The sequence below is a fragment of the Pleurodeles waltl genome, chromosome 3_2 (assembly GCF_031143425.1).
Source record: "Pleurodeles waltl isolate 20211129_DDA chromosome 3_2, aPleWal1.hap1.20221129, whole genome shotgun sequence".
NCBI lineage: Eukaryota > Metazoa > Chordata > Amphibia > Caudata > Salamandridae > Pleurodeles > Pleurodeles waltl.
Genome location: NC_090441.1, coordinates 174,492,282 through 174,514,794, shown reverse-complemented (window position 1 = coordinate 174,514,794; position 22,513 = coordinate 174,492,282). Strand labels below are relative to the sequence as shown.

The 22,513-nt window shown below is 44.4% G+C and overlaps 1 protein-coding gene across 1 annotated transcript in view; it reads right to left on the bottom strand.

The window, feature by feature from the left end:
* The window catches only part of CNOT9 (CCR4-NOT transcription complex subunit 9), a 110,721-nt gene extending 99,069 nt beyond the window's left edge, over nt 1-11,652 (bottom strand). Inside the window, exon 1 of the mRNA XM_069227108.1 lies at nt 11,483-11,652. Within this exon, the coding sequence (XP_069083209.1) occupies nt 11,483-11,506 (24 nt within the window). The 5' untranslated portion in view covers nt 11,507-11,652. The remainder of the gene's footprint in view (nt 1-11,482) is intronic.
* Between the last annotated feature and the right edge of the window lie 10,861 nt (nt 11,653-22,513).

Genomic DNA, 22,513 nt, shown 5'->3' with positions numbered 1-22,513 from the left:
TTCAGAGTTAACATTATGTAGCTGGACATAGGTCACTACCTATGTCCAGTACACAAGTAAACACAAGTAAAATGGCATCCCCACACTCACAAAGTCAAGGAAAATGGATCTGGAGTTTGGGGGAGCACCTCTGCTAATGCAGGGGTGCCCTCACACACAGGTACCTGCACCCTGCCCTCTGGCCTAGGAGGGTCTGGCATAGGGGTGACTTACAGTGACCTGGTGCAGTGCCCTGGTTGTGAAAGGGTACATGCACCCTTTCACGCAGACTGCAATGGCAGGCCTGCAGAACTCTTTACATGGGCTTCCTGTAGGTGGCCTAATACATGCTGCAGCCCACAGGGATCCCTTGGTACCCCAATGCCCTGGGTCCCTATGTACCATATACTAGGAACTTACATGGGGGTACCAGTATGCCACATTTGGGGTAAAATAAGGTTCCAGCAACCAAGTTTAAAGGAGAGAGCATAATCACTGGGGTCCTGGTTAGCAGGATCCCAGCGAACACAAACACACTGAAACAGGCCAAAAAGTGGGGGTAACCATGCTAGAAAGAGGCTACTTTCCTACAGTATCCCAGACTAGTTTAAAACATTTCCATCAGTCACTGGGATGTAGATCCATTTTCTTTGACAATAGAAACTGTGCTAATTTCCTGAAATTCTGTATGCTTTCCTTGTATGATCAACCTTTTCTACAGTCCCTCTCTGCACCCAGGGGTGTGGAATTTATTAAAATATCTACTTGTCCAGGGGACAGGTTGCTTCTCAAATCTACTTGTCCTGTAAAAAGATCTACTTGTCCCTTTGGTGCCATGTAGTGTGGCGACAAACTATGGCAGCAATCTCATTATGTAAGAGCTCTGATAATAGCCTCTCTGATTATGCCAGGGCTACTACCATAGTAGGGCTTGAATACTTGCAGTTTCAATCCCTACTGTAGCAATTTCCTTATTTTGCCACCTTTCTGCAGATCTGCATGCTGGAGGAAGCAGTAAGCAATAGTTCCAGGGCTGGAATGCCTTTGAGTCTGCAAACCTACTAACCCGCATGCTTTAAAGATTTTCACCAGCTTCTCTCTAATATTTTCCCATATTAAGAAAGGTTGAACATTTACTCCTGACAATGGCAGAATTAGAACTTCTTCCAGGGTTGGGAAGAAAGTGGCTGGAGGGAAAATGAACTTACAAATGCTCAATAGATTTTCACATGAGCAAATCTACACATGCTTATTTACCCATGCTAAAATACAGTTCACAAATATTTTATAGGGGTACGACATATACTATGGGTGCACTTTTGTGACTTTCTTTAAGAATTTGGGGCCACATGTAGGTAGGTTCAGATTTGCGATCCGCAAATCCGAATGTAGGATGGTGTCCCTGACACCATCTGTGATTCGCAAGGGCTTCGCAAATTGCAACCCACCTCATTTGCGACCCCCTTGCGAATGGCGGCCCTCACAGGGATGGTGGCCTGCTGGAGTCAGCAGACCACCATGTCTGTGACTGCTTTTCAATAAAGCTTTTTTTTTTTTGTAATGCAGCCCGTTTTCCTTAAAGGAAAATGAGATGCATTACAAAAACGAAAAATGAAACGTTTTCGTTTCATTTTTTCAGAGCAGGCAGTGGTCCGCAGGACCACTGCCGGCTCTGATTTTTTTTTTTACAGTGCCATTCACAATGGGGAAGGGGTCCCATGGGGACCCCTTCCCTTTTGCGAAAGGGTTAGCACTCATTTGAAATGGGTGCAAACTGCGATTGGTTTGCGCCCGCGGTCACAAAACAATCCTACATTGCACTGCGAGTCGCAATTAGGAAGGGAATACCCCTTCCTAAATGCGAGTCGCAAACCCGTTTTGCGATTCGGTAACCAGGTTACCGAATCGCAAAACTGGGTTTGTGCATCGCAATGTGCTTTTTGCACGTCGCAAACAGCGAAAGTCGCTGTTTGCAACATGCAAAAAGCTACCTACATGTGGGTCTGGGTCCCTAATTAGGTCTGGTGTTAACAAAGACATTTTGTTTTTATTAAACTTCTATTTCTCTCTCTTTCAGCTGGCTTTACTGTGAGTGATCACATTCTGCTCTTCCACAAGGAGCATATTGGCACACAAAGTAGTTTTGTTCAGTGTCAGGAACTACAGTGGCAATCAGTGACGTAACGAAACTGGAGGGTGCCACTTTGCAAAGAACATGGAGGAGCCCCCTCTCCAGACTCACTCAGGGCAGGTGCTGTGCTGAAGGGGCCCCCCTGGAGGGCGGCTGCGGGGCCTTTGTTATGCCACTGGTGGCATCGTGTGCTTTTAGAGTTCAAAAACCTTTGGGTTTTTTTTTTGCCAGTGTTTGTTACAATGTTGAGGGCCTGGTAGCTCGCACAACAATAAAGTGTTACAAAAGCCATGTCAAAACAAGACACGCATTGATGAAACTAAAAGACTTATAAAAATTTGTCAGATCAGTTGGCTTTGTCAGTGTTTGTTTATTTTCATGCTTCCCATAATCGTGTTGAAAATAGTTACACTGATTTTCCATTAGAAATATTTTTGGGAAATACTAGCATGCATCCACACATTTTACTAAATGACACTTCATTTGCATCTAATCAGAGAGCATTCTGGGAGCATTATACTTAGCCTCATAGCCTAAACTTTTCCAACATGTGTATACACGTTTTTTTTTTTGGTACTGGAACCAACGTCAGTAGTGAAGTGTGACCTTAAAACATTTATGTACAGCACTCACCCTAATAATGAAGGCTTTCAAATAATGAACCATAAATTGAAGTTCGAACAGCATTTTCTTTTGGAAACACATTACCTCAACCTCAGAGAGTTCCACTCTCTGTAAACAGGCAGCCAAAAGGGTTTGTGCTGCAGAGGGTTGGGCCTACTTGTCCCATGGACGAAGTAAACATAAAAACTTGTTGCCCTTGACCCCAAACAAGGTGTCCCGGGGGCCATAGGAATTCCACATCCCTGGAAGAGTAATCATTTTGAAAAGGGCTATTCATCCCATCAATGACAGCGGGAGTCCTCTCCACCTCGCCATATCAAATTCGAAGTTCAACAGAACTCTGCCAATGTAACAGATGGAGCATAGCTTCATCTGCGCTGTTATAACATTTTTGTAAGTATTTAAACCCATCTCTGGCTACCTTAAGCCCCTGTGGCATCGGCAGGGGATCCCCCAGGGAAGTATAATATAGACTATTCCCAGTTAATTTTACAGCTCGAGTGGACCCCATATTCCAGTAGGGTTTGGAAGAGTGTTGGGATGGTGTTCATAGGGTCAGTTATGTAAAAGGAGCATATTATCAGCATAGAGCAATATTTTTTCCTCTTGTTCGTCTGTTTCTGACATCTGGAAATGAAGTGTGGTTAGAGTTCGTATTAAGCTAAAAGTTAATTCTTTACAAAGCAGAGTTAAGAAATTTTCTGACATGTATTCTGCAAATTGTTTAGCTACTAATCTAACCCCTCTCCTAAAGTAGGCTTTGAGCTAATGTTAGAGGTGCATTTTAAGGGTAATGTGATAAACTGTGACCACTTAAATCTATGTGCATTGCTCCCACAGGTATTTCCTTCATCCCTTCCCTGCTAAGTGTTCTCTATTTGATTTATGAGATTTTTTACAATTTGATCATTTTCTTTCTGGCCAGCCTTCTCCTTCAATGACCGATTTGTTTGCAAATTGGAAGGCCTGTTACATATCCAAAATGCCTTATCAACACCAACCTGCACCGATGTATCTCAAAGCTAAAGGGGAACAGTGGAGACAGCAGATTTAAGATTGTTACTCTAAATTTTCTGATTACCCTTTGTTACAAGTAATACCTTAAGGGTTATCACAATGTGATCAGAGTTGACAACCAACATCTCCAATTGAGACAAAATTGGAAAAGATGCAAACTAACGCATGAAGTGCTCCTAATACAATAAATGTCTCATCAGACAAATGTTCCAGATCAAAAGCTTGTAAGGACGGCGTTAAGACCAGGCCAAATATTTTTTCTAAAACAAGAGTATTCCACGGTCTACACAAGTGTTCATGTCTTGCGTTTTTGGCTGGGTTCCTTCCTTGCGCAACAGAATATGTATAAGGAGAGGAATTATTCAAATTGAACAGTTGTTTATAAATGCCCTGTAATTAACCATCTTAAATATTATAGCTTCTGTAGTCCTCATCTTATTGTCTCTCGAGAGTCAACTTCCAGAGGTGACGTAAGCACACAATTAGCTGAACAGTGTAAAGGCAAAAAGGGATTTCCTAGTGTACCTGTGCTTTCCACAGAAGACTGTTTAGAATAAGGTTCAAAGTGTACAGTTACCAGGATATTAATGTGATAGGGAGATCGTATGAGATTGAACTGCTGAAAGTGAACTTTTAAGAATATGGCATGCTAAACTGTGGACACTATTTGTTTTTTAATGGTCAATGCTTTTTCTTTTGCTAGTGGGGCTTTTTGGAGTTTACCAATATTCACAGCTGGCTTTCCTGTCATTAAGGTTACCCTTCGTAGCTTATTGAACATGATTTTATTGGTCTGAATCCTATAAAGGCTTCACACCAACTCTTGCCCTAAATAAGCCAATTAATAACATTAGTAGAATGACCGGCCAAAAATGATTCCCAACAGAACTGAGAGACTCAAATTCCCTTTCTTCAAGAATCAACTCAGCAAATTACAAAGTTAATAAGGAGGATATAAAAGGTTGCAAATGCTGGGGATAGAACGATGCAGTTTAAAAATTCACTTGTAATAAAAAGAAAATAACTCTCTAGGCATCATCACACCATCTCTCTCACTTCCTACACCACACCGCTATCCTCAAAGATTTGTAAAAATGTAAAGTTATATTGATTACTTACAATCTTCTGCAATCTCCAGCAGAAACACTTACTTGCCTTTCACAAGAATCGGAAGCTATGAACCACGCAGAGTTGACATGTGTGCTCCTTCACAACCCCTTGCCCACCAACCATGTACAAAGCAGAAATAGCCTCTCAGGGGTGCCATATAAATTGTCTGCACGGAGGGTGAGAAAGAAAGGACCTAGTTGCAGCAGCAAAACTCCAAGGGGTTGACAAACAGCGGGCTTTTCAAAAAAGTACGAGTAAGTGGTAAGAAATTGATGAGGGCAGAGGGAAACCACCAATCTTTCTCTTCGGTCTTTCCTAAAAAAAAAAAAAAAAGTTGTTCTCCCCTGCAGCTGAAAAACCCTACAAGCACTCACCAGCCAAAACTTTCAAGGTAGAGACTGATCGTCGAACTTTCACTGCAGGTGAAACACGGCCTTACTTAGGTGAGGGAAGCTAAAAGGGGCACCAGCAGGCCCCACCCTGCCTCAAAAGAATTAACTCACATTTGAATCTCTTTTCTCCCATTCACTCCTCATCCGCAAATGTGCCACTTCTTACCTAGCAGGGACATGCTGGTCCTGGTTACTCATAAGTGGCATAGCGAAACGGAGGTACTGTTCAACCATCAGGGAGGTCTCCATAGAGCTGGCTTCCACACCAATTAGCAGGCCTAAGGCAGACAGACTAATGGCAGCAAAACGCTTAAGTATGGCCGCAGCAACAGAGTATGAAAATGAGCTGCCCATGTTCAAACTCGGCACACTGACCATCACTGAAAATAATGACTGAATGAAACGGTGCAAACACACCATTTTATTTTTTTTAACAGGGCAGTGTGACTCTCACTCACATACCAAGAGGACAAAAAAAAAAAAAATGTGTCCAGTAAGTAGTCAGTAGTTCTAGTCTAAAAGATCCTTGCAAGCAGAAGTAGAAGCCCCCACAATGCGGTGCATACACACTGCTCATTATGAATAGATGATGGCAGTTTACAAACCCTGTCCACCATATATTCAAAAAAATCCGTAAACATATTTTTCATGCTCTCGCCAGATGGTCATTCAATACAGTGTGAAGAACTGATTAAGCCTAACAGCACTACATTACAAAACCAGACTTGATGACCAACAATCTACGATTGGTTTTACTATGATGCACCACCTCACCCAAGACTGTGTGAGTGTAGGTTGTTTTCACTTTCACAAGGTACTACTTGTAATTACCTCTGTTTTCACAAATTCCAGCAATAAGTGCATTTAATGCATAATGACAGTCGGAGACCACTTTTGGAGCCTGACACTTTACAACTCATTTGAGCCGGGTAAAGTTCGCCAGGTGATCTGAACTGATCAACAGATAACTCAGCAAGTAACTCTTTCTGCAAGCTTTTATTAGTAGTAAAAAACATAACCAAGATATCTTTAAAAAAAATTAAAAAAAATACACTGCACTACTGTGCCATATCTGGTATTACCACTGGTTCTTTCACCAAAACCGGTACTTGTTGTTAATAGTATGGGACGGGCAAAAAAGTCCATTCACTATCTAACCACATTATTATTATTTTTTCTGCAAGCAAACTGTACACCTTTACATTAAAAGGGATTAGGTGGGCAACTGGGATTGAACATAAGACCTGCAAACAACTCTGAGACTACTGAGGCAGACACATGACATGCAACAGGATACATCACACAAAAAATTCACATAAATCTAAGAGTAAAGATAGAATCCTACGAAATTGCTCCAAAAGCAGTAACCATCAAGACATTATAAACTGTGTACATCCACCAGAGCCAAGATATGCTTTAGGCTACCACAATACTCTTTAAAATCTTGAGCCCACTACATTGCACAGTGACTAAATACTGTGAAATTTCTAAATTTACCAAACTCAGAGATTCAAGAGAAAAGGATAAGGCTTGCTATCCATGTATTTCCCACTTGAAATCATGTCCCACAATTCAAAGAGCAAGACCCTGTCACTCAACCATCTGACATGAAAACGTACGGTCCTTCTGCAAATCAACTCCATACTCACTAATTATTTGAAAAGATTTTTAGTTTTGAACCAGATTACAACACCCAAAACACATTATAGGGCAACAGACACCAGTGTGCAGGAACTCCCCTAGCAACAAGCAGAGAAGCACGCTGCTGACATCCTAAAGTACCACAATACCTTATGACAGTTATGTGATATACAAATGCCTGGAACATTAACTATTAAAGCCATACTTGTGCCACTCGAGATGCTAAAAAAAAAGTTTGCATTTTTTTTTCCATTCAGGAAAAAAACTATTATATTGAAGCACACTTGAAAGGGTCACTGAAAAACAGCATAAATAATGAAATACTGCTTTCTATCCATGTGATTTCTTATCTCCGATATTTATATAGGGAGTTGCTGCTATTATTATATCTTTAGTCTTACCCAACCCAAAAAAAAAGAAATCTCATGTTTTTCGAATGCAGACTGCTAGTAGTGCAAAATCAGTCCTCATGAGCCCTCCAATCTCTCTTCCTGCCTCCAGGACTTGAAGATTACACTGTGTTTCCACAGATCATCCATGACAAGTATGCCTCTAAGTGTCTGACAAGACCAATCTCCAGTGTATCCACCTAGATCAGTGATACTCAAAGTACAACCATGTGAGGAACAGCAGTACTGGTTTGCAGTTTACTTGACTGAGCACTAACATTCCGAAAGATGAAAAGTAAGTAAGCAAGCATGGATTTATTTACAGATCCACTAAAGTAAAATAGAGACAAAGAAGGTGCCCTGCACCATTAAACTTCAGGAACAACTTCATTTTTAAGAACACTGGAGATTAAATTGTGTAGTCCCAGGCATACAATTTGTAAAGACCTCTTACAATAAAACGAGTAAAAATGTGATAAAGTCAGTAATATATTTGAAAAAAGTGCATTTCATTAACATGCAGAAGTGTTTAATCTTACTACATTAGATAGCATCAGTGCATTTTTTTTTTTTTTTTTTTTTTTAAAGAAGAGACAGTTTTCATACATTATCTTAAAAACATTTATGCCTCCCCACCTAGACAACAATGCAAATAGTGAACTAAGAGGCAAGTCAGTTGTCATGCGCACTATCTGGGTAGCCTGGCTTGTTAATTTACATGGCCAACACTATATCTTATTAAATCAAACACAAGAGAATGTTTTGCAGAAAGCACATCCTGAACTCATGCATTTCAATGTACTCTTATGAAATAATTTAGGAGAAAAAAAAAAAAAAATTATCTAGGATCACCCAGTTTGGTGAATGAAGTGGGAAAGCGGAGATTGATCCTAGTCCTCTAGGTGGATATCTCTTCCCTCTCTCGTTTTACGTCAAAAGTTAATACCTTGTTGCGTTTGAGATTAGAGCATGGATTGCAGACAGAAAGTACATGAAGGGCTGTCTCATTTTGGGCGTAAGTGTCACAGAGTACCTAAAGGTGGGCCAAAGCAAAGCACTAGGATTGAGCCTCCAGTAGCTCACTCACCTCTGCCACTTAAAGGCATTTAATTTGCTAAAGGTTTGAAAGGATATGATTTGACTACCATAAAATAATTTGAAGCAGGAGCACCATCATCACAGTGAGGAACTCTGTTTTAAAAATCATAACTTTCGCACTATAATATATTTTAGTGATTTGCCTTTGAGACAGGGTGTTCTCTAACCCATGGATAAAATCAAATGATTGTTGGGTTACAGTCCTGTATTCTTTTTGCGTACTTATTTCCAGTGTTTAAGTTTGAAAAAAGGAATAGGTTGAGAAAGTTATTACCAAAGAGCACTTAGTTTGTCACAAGGGACGGTCGAGATTAATAAAAAGAAAAGCCGCCTGGTTCCATGGTTTGCTCCTTACACAACAGTTGGGGTATAAGTGGTTCTGAACACGAGACTCTGGGAGAACTCTCACCTATGAAATGCCACTGTGCTACGGAACCTGCAAAGACTATAAATACAGAATTCACAACTGGTATACTTTAGCAAAGTGGTAAAGCCAGGATTAAACTTAAAGCCTCCTAATGCCATGGCTAAAACATTCCCACTGTCTCATGTCTAGCCATGGAGATTGGATATTTGTGTCTGCCCACCTCATTAAATTACACAACTTGTTGGGTTGCCTTTATCAAGCATTTTTATAGCACTCACTATTACTGAACCTCTTTCTAAGCACTCCTAAATGTTACAGATAAGAGACTAAAGAAATGAGACCAATGATTCTATTTCATTCCAATTCAATAATCAAGTATACAAAGGAAGTAACATTACTCGCCCAAGGTAGAAAATGCAAGCAGAAGACTTATCAAAAGGTGCGGTAGAGGGATAGCAACTCAGATACAGCAAAACAATGGGCCAGATTCACAAAGCTAAGTTACACATTTGAGTGGGATTACACTTTGTAGTAAATTTACTACTTTCAGTATTCACAAACTCCAACTGTAAGCTTACTACAAAAGTGTAAGTTACACACCCACAGCACAATACAATTTTCTTAGTCTTGTGTGTGTGGATTACGTCCCTCCCTAAACCCCTCCCTCCCACCAAACCCCACTTATTTGCCCCCCTTAGTCCTTACCCTTTAGTAGCAGGTCAGCCCCTTTTCCCACCCATTTCCGCAGCCCTACCGCATTTACAAATAAATTCAACACTTACATGTGCGGAGAGACTGTAGTTGGGGTGGAGAACTCTGCATGTATAAGTACGCACAAAAGGTACATTTTACAGTACAGTTAGTAGTATTGAGAGTTTGAGAATCAGGCCCACAGCATTGTCAAACCTATGACTCTTCTACAAACTAGGATCTTAATTTAGAGGGCAGTATTGAATGAAGTCCTCAAAATAACTCCATGACTCAGTATTCATGTCATGTACATGTTTTGCTTCCCCTACATTCACCATACACCCCCCAACACACAGCCTGCTGACATTAATGCAGCCCTCAGCCCCAACAGACCAGACTTTTTGGCCCCTGGGAAAATGATTGATTACCCAAGACCTAGATTAAGAGAGTGGATGTGAGCTCTAGTGTTGGGATCTAAAATCAACATAGGGAGGACAGAGGTCAAGATCTATGGGATTGCCTTCATATAGCCTGGTAAACTGGGTGAAGTGCACAACCTCTTCTGCAGCACTCACAAGCCGACAACAGTTTCAATAACTCATTGTAGGACTGGACAGTCCTGTCTGAAACCTGTGCTTGGACAACCTTTAAATCAACAGTTTGTAACCTTTTACATTGTGTGGGCAATCAATGAATCAGTATTGGAAGCTGGGGACCCCTCTCTATGCAAAATTCTACAACTGGAGCCTCATAACACTACACAGATACACAATCGGCGCAATCTTAATTCACAAGTACATTTATAAAAATCAAAAATGAATGGGAAGATAGTATCTTTTCAATGTATTTCAATGTATTTTTTTTCTCTAAAAGGTGGAGTTATATTTTAGACCTAAAAAATTAATGTATTTTGAGGATAACACAAGCTCTCCCTTTGGCACATATGAGCGATACAAACGAGGCTACTGCATGCCCATACTAGATTCCTTTGCTGTACTTTTGCTGCTCCAATAAATTAGACTAAGGCTACTAACATTTTTCAAACTTCAATGTCAAATTAATTCACATTTGCAGGGTGTTTAAAAAAATGTTTTATGTTTTACTTTTTTATGTACAAATACTTTATTAATCCGCTGTTAGGCACTATGCTGTATGCCTTGTAACGATTAAAAAAAAAAAAAAAAAAACACACTAAGTTCCCATAGGAAGGCAACAAGAACTGTGTCGGAATAGAAACAGTTCTAAAATATCAATAGAGAGGTAAAATTCCACGCAAAAGAGAAACAGGCTAAGCTGTCACCGAAAAACTCAGTGCACCTTTTACGTTTAACAGTTAACTCACGCACCTCAGATTTGTAGCCATGAAAACACCCAAGCTCATATCGAACCAATAATCCATTGATTCTACTAAGTAGCCATGCATTCACCAGTGTGCTCATGTGCGCCCCTGCACGGCCTTGACGCTATGTGTGCGGCACAAGCATCGGCTGGTCTGTACACATGGGTCCCTCCTGGGAGGCTCTGTGTGCAGGAGTATCCATGGGTGTGCTTATGGCTGCACTTGTCCATTCTACGTCACATATAAACGCACTATTTAAAAACCATGTCCGTTGCACTTGCAATGGTCGCAACAATCATTTCTAGAGTTTAACATGTTACAATATTCACGTTGCATCGAATGCACGATTGATAATCAGTTTACATATATTTTCTACGTGGACTACTTTTGTCAGCTTCCTTCTGAGGTTGAGTTTAATTGTTATTAAGCTTTTGGTCACGGGGAGTGAACGGGTAGGCAGTCCAGCGGGTGGGCGCCGGCTCCAGCTTTGTTGTCACCGGAGCCGGGTACTAAGCGCAGGCTGCTGCCCGTTAATGACCCAGGGGTGACCACAGCACGGGCAGCGGGTCTCCGCACGGCGCTGGTACCGCTAGCCATCACTACCACGGCACACCGCCGGCCAGGAGGCCTCCCCGGGACAGACCCCGGCGCGGTCCCAGCCTCCCCGGTCCCGCACTCCGCCCCCTCCCTCGCTCGCTCACTCACCGCAGGCGTGGCTAGGCTGTGCATGCTCAGACCCCGCCGGGTCTCGCAGCCGGGTCAGCCGCGCCCTCCGGTAACCGCCGTCCCCGGCAGCGACGAGAGTCCTTCCCGCTGAAACCGACTGCGAGAGGCCGAGGCCCAGCACAGCGGACATGGAAGACGGACTAGGCGCAGCCCCATGGAGGTGGAAGAAAAACTACAGGGCGAGCGTACGGAAACGAGAGGGCAGAAAAAAGACTGGCGCCAGGAGTAGGTGTTAGAAATGAAAGACATACTACTAATCGTCCGACTGGGCTCGGAGGGAAGAGAAGGAACAAGAATGACAGACATAGAAGAAAGACTAGTGATTCAAAGTAACTTTATTCTCATTCTTGCACACCCCTATAACATTTTCTGCTGTCTCATCAAGAATAAAAAATTTGCTAGTATTTGCACCAAGAATTTTCAATTCTATTAAGGACACGGAGGCGAGGATTATGCTTCTCTTTCTTTACTACTCAGAAAACAGCAGCCAATCACAAAACGGAAAACATCAACTATATTTCCCATTATGCTTATCACAATATGTCCACCAATCACATCTCGCCAGGCCCTATTGGAGTCCTAAACACCATCTTGAAATCCTCTTTGCGCGGAGGAACAAAACTTAGATCAAAACCGCTTCCAATAAACTTGTAGGATTTCAACGTGATGAATGTCCTTGAACACCTCGATTCATCCCAATATCAAACTCTGACACCTCAACCTCTTGATAGGCCAAACCTTTTCTCATTCCGCTTTTTGTTCTACTCCTAAGAGAATCAGACAGAACATTAGGGTAACTCCTACAATATCACCTTGACATTATCTGGGGGGGGCGGGAACATAGATATTACATATATATAGGTCTTTATATCCTGACGTAACCATACATTATCAGATCAGCAACTGGGTGGTATAATCCTCGTCTCCGTGTCCTTAATAGAACTGAAAATTCTTGGCGTGAATGGTAACACATTTTTCATTCTATATCAGGACCGGAGGCTCAGATTATGCTAGTTCAAAGCTGATTGAATAACTCTTGTCGCAAAATCACCCATTAGATTGTAATAAAACTGCTTGAAATTAGAATTTGAAGACCAATCACCTGATTTCATAATATCCTGAACTGTCACTCTCAACTGGACAGACCTGGAAGCCATTGCTCCTCTGATTGAGTGAGTGCTAAACTGTGTAATGTCAATCCCTGCCTTGACCATCACTCCTCTTAGCCATCTGGCAATGGTCGCAGCAGAAACCGGTTTGGAAGGTTTTTGCAATGAAATCAGTAATTTACCTTCCCCATCTGATCTGAGAACTCTAGTACATTCTTCATACTGTTTCAAACAATTCATTACACACAGTTTTGAATTGAAAGGAAATGCAAAGTACTCTGTACTTGCAGACATCGTTTTTGTCCTTCTAATAATATTGAAAGAGACACCTTCTGGCGTAAACACTCTATCTGCAAGGTCCAGAGCTTTCATATCCGAAGATCGTCGACATGCTGCAAGGCACAACAACATTTCTAATTTTGACGATAATTGCTTCCTAGATAAAGAATTGTTATCAGGCCATCTCTCAAACAACTTAAGCACAAGGCTAACATCCCACAGAAACGTATATTTTGGCTTCGGAGGATTAGAAACTCTAATGCCCTTAAGAAGCTTAGAAATGACCGGATGCATTCCCACAGATTATTACCGACTTTAGCGTGACCTGCCGAAATGGCGGAATGAAAATTATTTATTGTCCTGCAGGACAGGCCCTCCGCTGCTTTTTGCGATAAAAAAATGACTATTTCCACTATTCCTGCCTCCACGGACTCCACGTGCCTTCCAAAGCACCAACTCCGCCAAGCTCTCCATGCTGAGGAGTATCTCTTCCTGGTAGACAGTGCCCACGCTCTACTGATAAAACTTGTAGCCGAGTCCGAAAAGCTTGGCAAGCACCACTATTGCCTGAAAGCCTCCAGGCCATTAGAAACAATTGCCTCTCCACCACAAGAGGGTGCAGTTCCCCTTGGGGACCCAGCAGCATGTCCTGAGACCATGGAAGGAGCAGGGGAGAATCGCAGGCTAGCTCTAGAAGCAGTGGAAACCACCGTTGTGCATTCAAGACTGGAGGGATCAAAATCATCTCTGCCGACTGCTTCCTGATGTGAGTTGCTACCCTCGGAATCATCGCAAAAGGGGGAAAGACATAGTTAAGGCTCTCTGGCCAGTCCTGGGAGAAGGCATCCATGGCCCTTGCGAGAGGGTCCGGCCTCCAACTGAAGAAATCCTCCAGCTGTCGATTCAGACGGGAGGCAAAAAGATCTATCTTTAGCAACACAAAAGGATGATGGACGGAGTGCTGAACAATGCAAACACTCACCCCCAGTCACAGATCTGGGTTTAATCCATTGTTCTTTTGCTCACCATGCCACCCCAGTTTGGACCCAGCCATATGGAAATCAGTCTTGACCCTGTTCCTCATGGGAACAGTCCAGCCCAAACTGCCAAAGATCTATCTTGCAATGACTCCATATTTCTTGGGTCAGGAGGAAAAATTGGGGAAGGAACTTCCAGTCGCTGTGATCTTTGAAGTACCTGGAGTGTCAGTCAGCGATGACATTGGACTGCCCCAGGATATACTCCGCTACCACAATCAGCCTGTGAGACAGGCAATAGTGCCAAAAATCCTTGGCTATCTCCGCTAGCAGGGGGGATCTCGTACCCCCCAACTTGTTGATATAGCGGACTGCCGAGATGTTGTTCATCCTCAAAAGAATGGAGCTTGAGACTTTCTTTGGGGACAAGTTCCTGATTGCAAAGGATCCTGCTAGTAGCTCCAAACAGTTGAAATGAAGCTGGAGTTCCTGTTGGGACCAGCGGCTTCCTGTGGAGATATCCCCGCATCGGGCTCCCCAGCTCCACTGACTGGCATCTGATTCTATGATCGCCTCTGATCGGGAACTGAAAATTGCCCTGCCATTCCAGGCGTCCACTTGTGTCAATCACCACCTGAGTTCTGTCCTGACCTCCTCTGTCAGGGGAACTTGTTCCGAATACGCCAAACTTCTTTGCAAGTGTTGAATCTTGAGCCTCTGCAAGGCTTGGTAGTGTAAAGGTCCCGGGAATATCATTTGAATCGAGGAAGCCAAAAGGCCCACCAGAAGAGCTATTTTTCTCAGGGACAGAGACGCTTGCGTTAGGGTCGCTCTCAACGTCTTCTTGATGTCCCGAAGTTTGGAATGGGGAAGGATCAGCTGCGAAGTCTCAGAGTTGATCACAAACCCCAGGAACTCCATCGATCTGGTGGGCACAAGGACTGACTTGGACTTGTTTATAACGAACCCCAGATCCTGCAAGAGTGAAATTGTCATGAAACCATGTTGCTTCACCAACTCTTGGGATTGAGCCATGATCAAAATATCGTCTAGGTATATTATCAGCAGAATCCCTTTCTCCCGCAAGTGAGCTACTACCAGCCTGAGCAGTTTGGTGAAGCACCAGGGTGCTAAGAAAAGCCCGAAAGGCAGGACCAAATAGTCTAGCCATTTGTCTTTCCATCTGAATTGGAGGAACCGCCGGTGAGGATGCCAAATAGGGATTGTTAGATAAGCGTCCTCCCGGTCCAGACGCATCAGCCAGTTCCCAGTCTGGAATAAATCTGGAAGAAGATGGAGGCCTTCCATCTTGAAATGTCGATAAACAATGAAATAATTGAACTCTTTGAGATTTAACATCAAGCGGTGTCCTCCGCCCCGCTTTTGAACAAGAAAAATGTTGCTGCAAAACCCGGTCAGGTGTGGTTGGCAAAAGGCCACCGCTCGTTTCTTTACCAAAGCCTTTATCTCTAGATCTATAAAGTTGGTCTCTGGTAAGGGAAAACAGAGAGAGGAAGGCGGAGACTGTTGACCTGGAGTTTGGTAAAACTCTAAGCGAAAACCCTGCACAGTCTGCAACACCCAAGCATCCTGAGTCACTCAAAGCCAATTGTGAAGATAGAATTGTACTCGACCTCTCAAATGAATTAGTGAAGAAACCAGAAGTCTTACCTGCTGAGTAACCTGTAGGGGCGCTAGCCTGTGCGCCTCCTCGCTGTCCTCTGCGCTGTTGGAATCGGGAGGAGAAGAAGGTACCACCTCGGGTGTAATCTTGGCCTCGCATAAAGGATCCTCTCTGGGGGCCCTGAAAAGTATGCTCGGGCTGACGAGCGGCCCCTGCCTCGTCCGGCCCAGCCAAAAAGGCCCGAATGAAACACTTTCTTTAAATTAGCTTGCGCCTTGTCTAAGGTAGTAAATGTCATTACATATTTCGCAATGTCTTTTACAATTTTGTCCCTGAAAAGGCGACCCTCGGCCAGGGGGCCCGCATCCACAGTGGCAAGCTTCGTCAAATTGGAGTCCATCCTCATGAGGACGGATTTGCGCCTTTCCGACGATATGGCGCAGTTGGCGTTGCCTAACAGACATTTCGCTCTCTGAGTCCACTTGGCCAGGATGTGGGGGTCAACAGGGGCACCAATTTCTTTGGTTCTCAAAGCCATTTAGAGGATTTTCGCCAGACGGCCCGTTAAATCCAGAAGTTTATCCTGGCAGGAGCGCCAGGCCTGTCGATCGCTTTCTTCAGATCTTTGGCGAATTTCTTCAGGAATGTTAACATGCTGGCATCAATCTCTGGCATTTCCGCCACCTTATCTGGGATTTCGGGCCCAGAACATTCGTCTCGAAACCTATTGCGGACCTCTTTGTCAAAGCTCTTGCGCAGCTTATCATGCAAATATTCTGTTACTGCCTGCGCAGGGGCCCAATCTGCAGAACACAGGTGCACTATATCCTCTGGGTTGAACTGAAATGGGTTGGGAGGGATGACGGAAATCGCCTGCGCTTTTGAGGAAAGTGACTTCCTTGATCTTTTACGCTTGCACAAGGAGGTTCTGGAGTGAGAGGATTCAGAATCACTGGGGTCAGAGTTGGATGAAGCATGATCCCCTCTAGGGAAAACACTGGAAGTGGACGGGCCACAACAATATTGGTGGTCATTAGCAGATGGTTGGTGGAGCGCAGCCATGGCTCCATCATGAAGCCAAGAGGAGGGGGCGTCCTTTGATGTACCAGGGAGAAAAGAACTCCCTTCTGCCGAAATACTCTCTGATAATGGAGTAAGACTTTGGGGGTCATTACAACTTTACCGCCGGGTGGCCGCCAATGCAGCCGCACTCCCACGGTGCCCATTTGGACATCCCCGCTGGGCCGGCGGGCGGAAACCAATTTTCTGCCCGCCGGCCCAGCGGGGATGTGGGCCACAACATGGGAGCCGACTCCAAATGAAGCCGGCGGTGTTGCGGCCGTGCGACGGGTGCAGTTGCACCCGTCGCGCTTTTCACTGTCTGCATAGCAGACAGTGAAAGCCGCATGGGGCCCTGTCAGGGGGCCCCTGCACTGCCCATGCCGGTGACATGGGCAGTGCAGGGGCCCCACGACTCCCCGTACCGCCAGCCTTTTCCTGGCGGTTTAGACCGCCAGAAAAAGGCTGGCAGTCGGGGACTCGTAATCCCCTGGGCAGCGCTGCTAGCAGCGCTGCCCAGGCGGATTATCACCGCCGGGGCAAATCTGGCGGTATACCGCCGGCCCTGGCGGTGCGACCGCGGCGCTTCCGCCGCAGTCGAAATAGGCCAGGAAGCACCGCCAGCCTGTTGGCGGTGCTTCCGTCATTTTAGCCCTGGCGGTCTAGTACCGCCAGGGTCAAAATGACCACCTTTGTTTTTTAGCGAAGTGCTCTAATTGCTGCGTGAAAGGTTTTAGAGCCACCACCAACGCTTGATTGTTCTGCCGAGGGACAGAAGCTTCGAGGGCCCTGCTGACCGACTGCTGAACCGAAGCTTTGATTGCCTCAGACAGACCGTCGCCCAGGAACTGACTGTCTTCGTAATAATGCCCATACTCCTCCTCCTCGAAGGGCAGCCAATCAGTCATAGTAACGATCTGTTAAAGACCAGTAATCACTCAGACTTCAGGGGGAGCCACCCCTAGTGCAAAGAATATAGATTGGCTCCTCAGCATAAGCTGCCTATCAATTATTACAGCCCGCCAAGAATGAGGACGTCCGGAGAGCCACAAGGTGTTAGGAAAAAATCAATATATACACGAGCGTGCACTCCGCTCAAATGCAGGGCCAACACTGTTGCTCCATCCTGAGTATGGTGTCTACCACACTGGCAGGAAGCAGGAATGCGAAGAATGCACGCAATTCCCGGCGTCCTGTCAGTGCTAGAGGAGGAGAAACGAACATAGGACAGCGCGTAGCCCAATCCTACTAGAATAGCCCAACTGGGCTACCCGCTTGTTTCCGGCTCTCTGCCTGGACCTGACAAGGGGAAGGCTCTGGGCCGGCACCAATTTGCCGTAGTTAGGGGAATACCTTTCCAGAAAAACACCCAGCGCGACGCGCGCATAGGGTACTGACCTGCCACGAAGCTCCTCAGAAGGTCGGCTGCCACCGCTACTTGCAATGGAAGGGAGCCGGTCAGGGAGACGAGAAACAGAGGATAGCGGACGTGCCGCAGTCAAAGCTAATAGCATGGATTGAGCGTCGCACTGAGAGGAAGAAATCCTGAGCACGACGCGAACAATAATGCACAAGGTAATAATACTGTATATGCCTATGTTTTTACATACTGGGCTGGACTTCTCACCTCTGGATACCGGGTTGGTCAATACACCAAGTCGTCTACAGGTTCTGGATGTTCCCCGATAAGGGCGACCCCTTCTGGTAGCCACGGTGCCGCTTGACAGGCCACGCCAAAGCAGACCATACCCTCCAGAAGGAGTCCCAGAGGGAAATTACCCCAACACTGGGGAAAAAACCTCAAACAGGAACTCGTGAAGAAAAACAAGAAAAAACAGGACTTGACAACAGGAAACAAAAATAGGCAAATCTCCCAAGGCAAAAAGCAGGAACAAAGAACAGGCAAAAATCTCCCAGGGCAAAAAGCAGGAACAAAGAACAGGCAAAAATCTCCCAGGGCAAAAAGCAGGAACAAAGAACAGGAGCGAACAGCACAACTAGAAGGAAGTGTTTGCAGTGCAAGGTGGAACAAGACTGACTGACTTATATACTGAGAAAAGGGAAGTGACATCACAGGAAAAGGAAAGAACACCATCTTGAATTGGGAAGAGCCCATAGACCAGTATAGGAAAAAGAAAGAAGTATAAAAGAAAAACAGCATGCTGGGACAAAAACACAAAGAAGAGAAGATGGACACAACATGGATGGAGACAGGCAAAAAGACCAGACAAACCTACCACCAACAACAAAAAGAAGAAAAAAGGGCTACAGGTAAGTATAGCGTGACCGGGAGCGAAATATATGATTCCCAGAATGTGTAGCCAAAAAACGCGGGGAACGGCGCTCTGAGTATCAGTAGCGTGTTCCATCCGCGAGGACAGAAAGAGACGCTGCGTCTGAGTGCGGCATTGCATATGTAAATAGAAAAAAGTAAGGGAAGTGAGAGGCACTTATCTTATATTCGAGCAGCAAAGAAAGAAGAGTTCAAGATGGTGTTTAGGACTCTAATAGGGCCTGGAGAGATGTGATTGGTGGACATATTGTGATAAGCATAATTGGAAATGTAGTTGATGTTTTCTGTTTTGTGATTGACTGCTGTTTTCTGAGTAGTAAAGAAAGAGAAGCATAATCTGAGCCTTCGGTCCTGACATTGAATTTTCAATTCTATTAAGGACACGGAGGCGAGGATTATGCTTATCTTTCTATGCTTTTATTTTCTCAGTAGCCAATAAAAAAGACTTTATTAAAAAAAAAAATCCCAGTAAAACATACTGATCACATGACCAATCATAGAAGAAACCCCCCTTATAAATCCTGGTAACATCAAATATCGTCCTCTTTCTTTGCAACTGGATAGTCAACAAGCTTCCAAACATGAGAAAACCAAAGCACGAACAAATACCGTCCCAAAGTCCTTAGCACACTGGCAACAGCCGGATGACAGAACCAGGACTTCTAAGACCACATCGCAGAAACCCTTTGGATAATCCACCTCCTAACGACAGGAAGCCGAAAAGATGAAAACTCCCCGAAAAGGATGATTCAGCTGAAGTTCAAGTTTGCTTCTGTTTGATACCTAGGAATAAAGAAGGAAAGCCATAAAACCATTCCCCAAAATTCTAAACACTGATGTCAAACGGGAGGGAATTTCATCACAGTACATTCGATATATTTTAATAATGATATACTTATACCTTACGATGAACAGTATCTCCTCAGGGTGGGATAATCCTCGCCTCCGTGTCCTTAATAGAATTGAAAATTCTTGATGCGACAGCTAGAAAATTGTATATTCTAAGTCAGGACCAGAGGCTCCGATTGTGCTTGTTTAAAGCTGTTCGACCACCACTGACGCTATATCCACAATTGGTTTGTAATAAAATGATTTAAAAGTAGATTCAGAGGACCAGTCTGCTGCTTTCATGATTTCATCCAACCTTGAACCTAGAGAAAAAGATTTTGACGCCATAGCACCTCTAGCAGAATGAGGGCCAAACACTGAAACATCAACACCAGCTTCCGAGAGTAACCAATGTATCCATCTAGCAAGAGTGGCAAAGGAAACTGGTTTTAATGGCTTTTGCAAAGCGATAAGCAGTTGCCCATTAGAATCCAAACGGAACTCACTGGTAGCTGCCTCGTAAGCCTTAAGGCACTGTACCACACAGAGTTTATAATCCTGGGGAAAAGAGGGATAAGAGATCAACCTAGTATTAGCCTTTGTTCTCCTGTAAATAGAAAAACATACTCCCTCCAGAGAAAATTGTCTACCCTTGAGGTCTAAGGCTTTCATATCTGAAACCCTCTTACAGGAAATCAGACACAATAACATAGTTAATTTGGCCGATAATTGTTTTCGTGACAGATACTTATTATCAGACCATGACTTCAAAAACCTGAGCACTATATTTACATCCCATAAGGAAGAATATTTAGGTTGATGAGGCCTGGAAAAACGAATACCTCTCAACAATTTGCACACCAACGGATCTTCTCCGACTGGTTTACCATTAACCTGACTATCACCTGCAGAAATAGGGGATCTGTAATTATTTACTGATATATAGGGCAGCCCTGACTCAGCTAAAGAAGATAAGAAATTGATTATGAAACACACATCCACCTGAGAGGGATCCAAATCCCTTTCACTACACCAATTAGCCCATCTCCGCCATGCCAAAGCATATCGTTTGTGGGTATTATTGGACCAAGATTGTTCAATGTAAGCAGAAGCTTGTGGCGGAATGCCTGGCAATTTCCATCTACTCCTGAAATCCTCCAGGCCACCAACCACAATTGCTCTGAGAGGATCAGAGGATGTGGCAGACCTACTGAGTCCAGCAACAGATTCTGACAATGAGGAATGAGAAGGGGAGATTCGATGAACATTTCCAGAACCAAAGGGAACCATGACTGAGCCCTCCACAGAGGCGTCACCAACACCAGGTCCGCTTTCTGACAACATACCTGGGCAAGGACCCTGGAAATCATACTGAACGGAAGAAAGGCATACCCCCTGTGGGATGACCAATCCTGAAGGAACGCATCCGTCACTAAGACTTCTGGATCTGGACGCCAACTAAAAAAGCAGGAATTTGCCGGTTGATCCGGAAGGCAAACAGGTCTACTGAGCATGGTCCCCAGAAGTGATTGAGGCGAGCAAAAACCTGAGGGTGTAGCCTCCAATCGCTGAAATCCCAGAGATGACGGGAGTACCAATCTGCCACTGAATTTTTGGACCCTGGCAAGTATTCTGCAATAATCAAGATCCGGTGTTGCAGGCAATGATGCCACAGATCCTTGGCAATCTCTGCCAACATCCGGGATCTCATTCCCCCCAGTCTATCGACCTATCGAACCACTGACACATTGTCCATTCTCAACAGAATGCAACAATCCGACTTGACAGGGGACAGGGGACAGGCTCTTGATCGCAAAGGTACCCGCAGGATCCTGTAAAAGTTGCATGGTCCACGACAGGTGTTGAGTGACAGTCAGCGGGTCCTGACCTATCAGAATTAAGTCATCGAGGTAGACTATTAACTTGACGCTTTTGGCATGAAGAGCCTCCACCACTGGTCCCATCAACTTGGTGAAGCACCATGAGGCCGATGATAGGCCGAAGGGACGAACCTTGTATTCAAAACATTCCCCTTACCAGAAGAACTGCAGAAAACACCTGTGAGGGGTGAAATTTGGTACTGACAGATAAGCGTCCTTCAGATCCAACCGGACCATCCAGTTGCCCTCTTGGAGCAGATCTCTCAGGAGATGCTTTCCCTCCATCTTGAAGTGCCTGTAAAATATCCAAGAATTGAAATTCTTGGGTTTGAGTACCAAACAAGCTCCTCCGCCCTGTTTGCTTACCAAGAAAATGGAACTCAGAAAGCCCTTCAGATGGGGGTGGACAGACAGATTGCATCCTTCTGGAGAAACTCTTGAATTTCCTTTGTTTCAAGATTTTGATCATGTAGGGAAAATATATCTCTTGTGGAGGAGAGGTCTGGAACGGGGAACTGTAAAACTCCAGCTTGTACCCCCGAACAGACTCCAGAACCCAGGAATCCTGAGTGAGAAGCACCCAATTGTATACCTAATCCTGAATTCTTCCCCCCAATACCACCTCTGAATAAGGTATAATGCTCACCTGAATATCTTGACTCATGGGGGCTCCTCTATTGGCCTCTGCCATAGCCCCTGTGGAATTGTTGATGCTATCAACACCAGGACAGTGCGCGCTCTATGGGCATCTAGAATGCAAAAACCCAACACTTGCAAGATAATGTAATTTATGCATTTAACCTTTTGCATTGCAGAATTCCATCCAAAAGATTAATTTTTAAGGTGCTTATAAATACTGGACATTTGCAATGTATTGCTTCAAACATTCAGAGTGTGTTAGGGTGTGGTCCCTTTCCAGGGCCTTCTAGAGACTTTCCCTGCAACATGCCTGGGCGTGGTT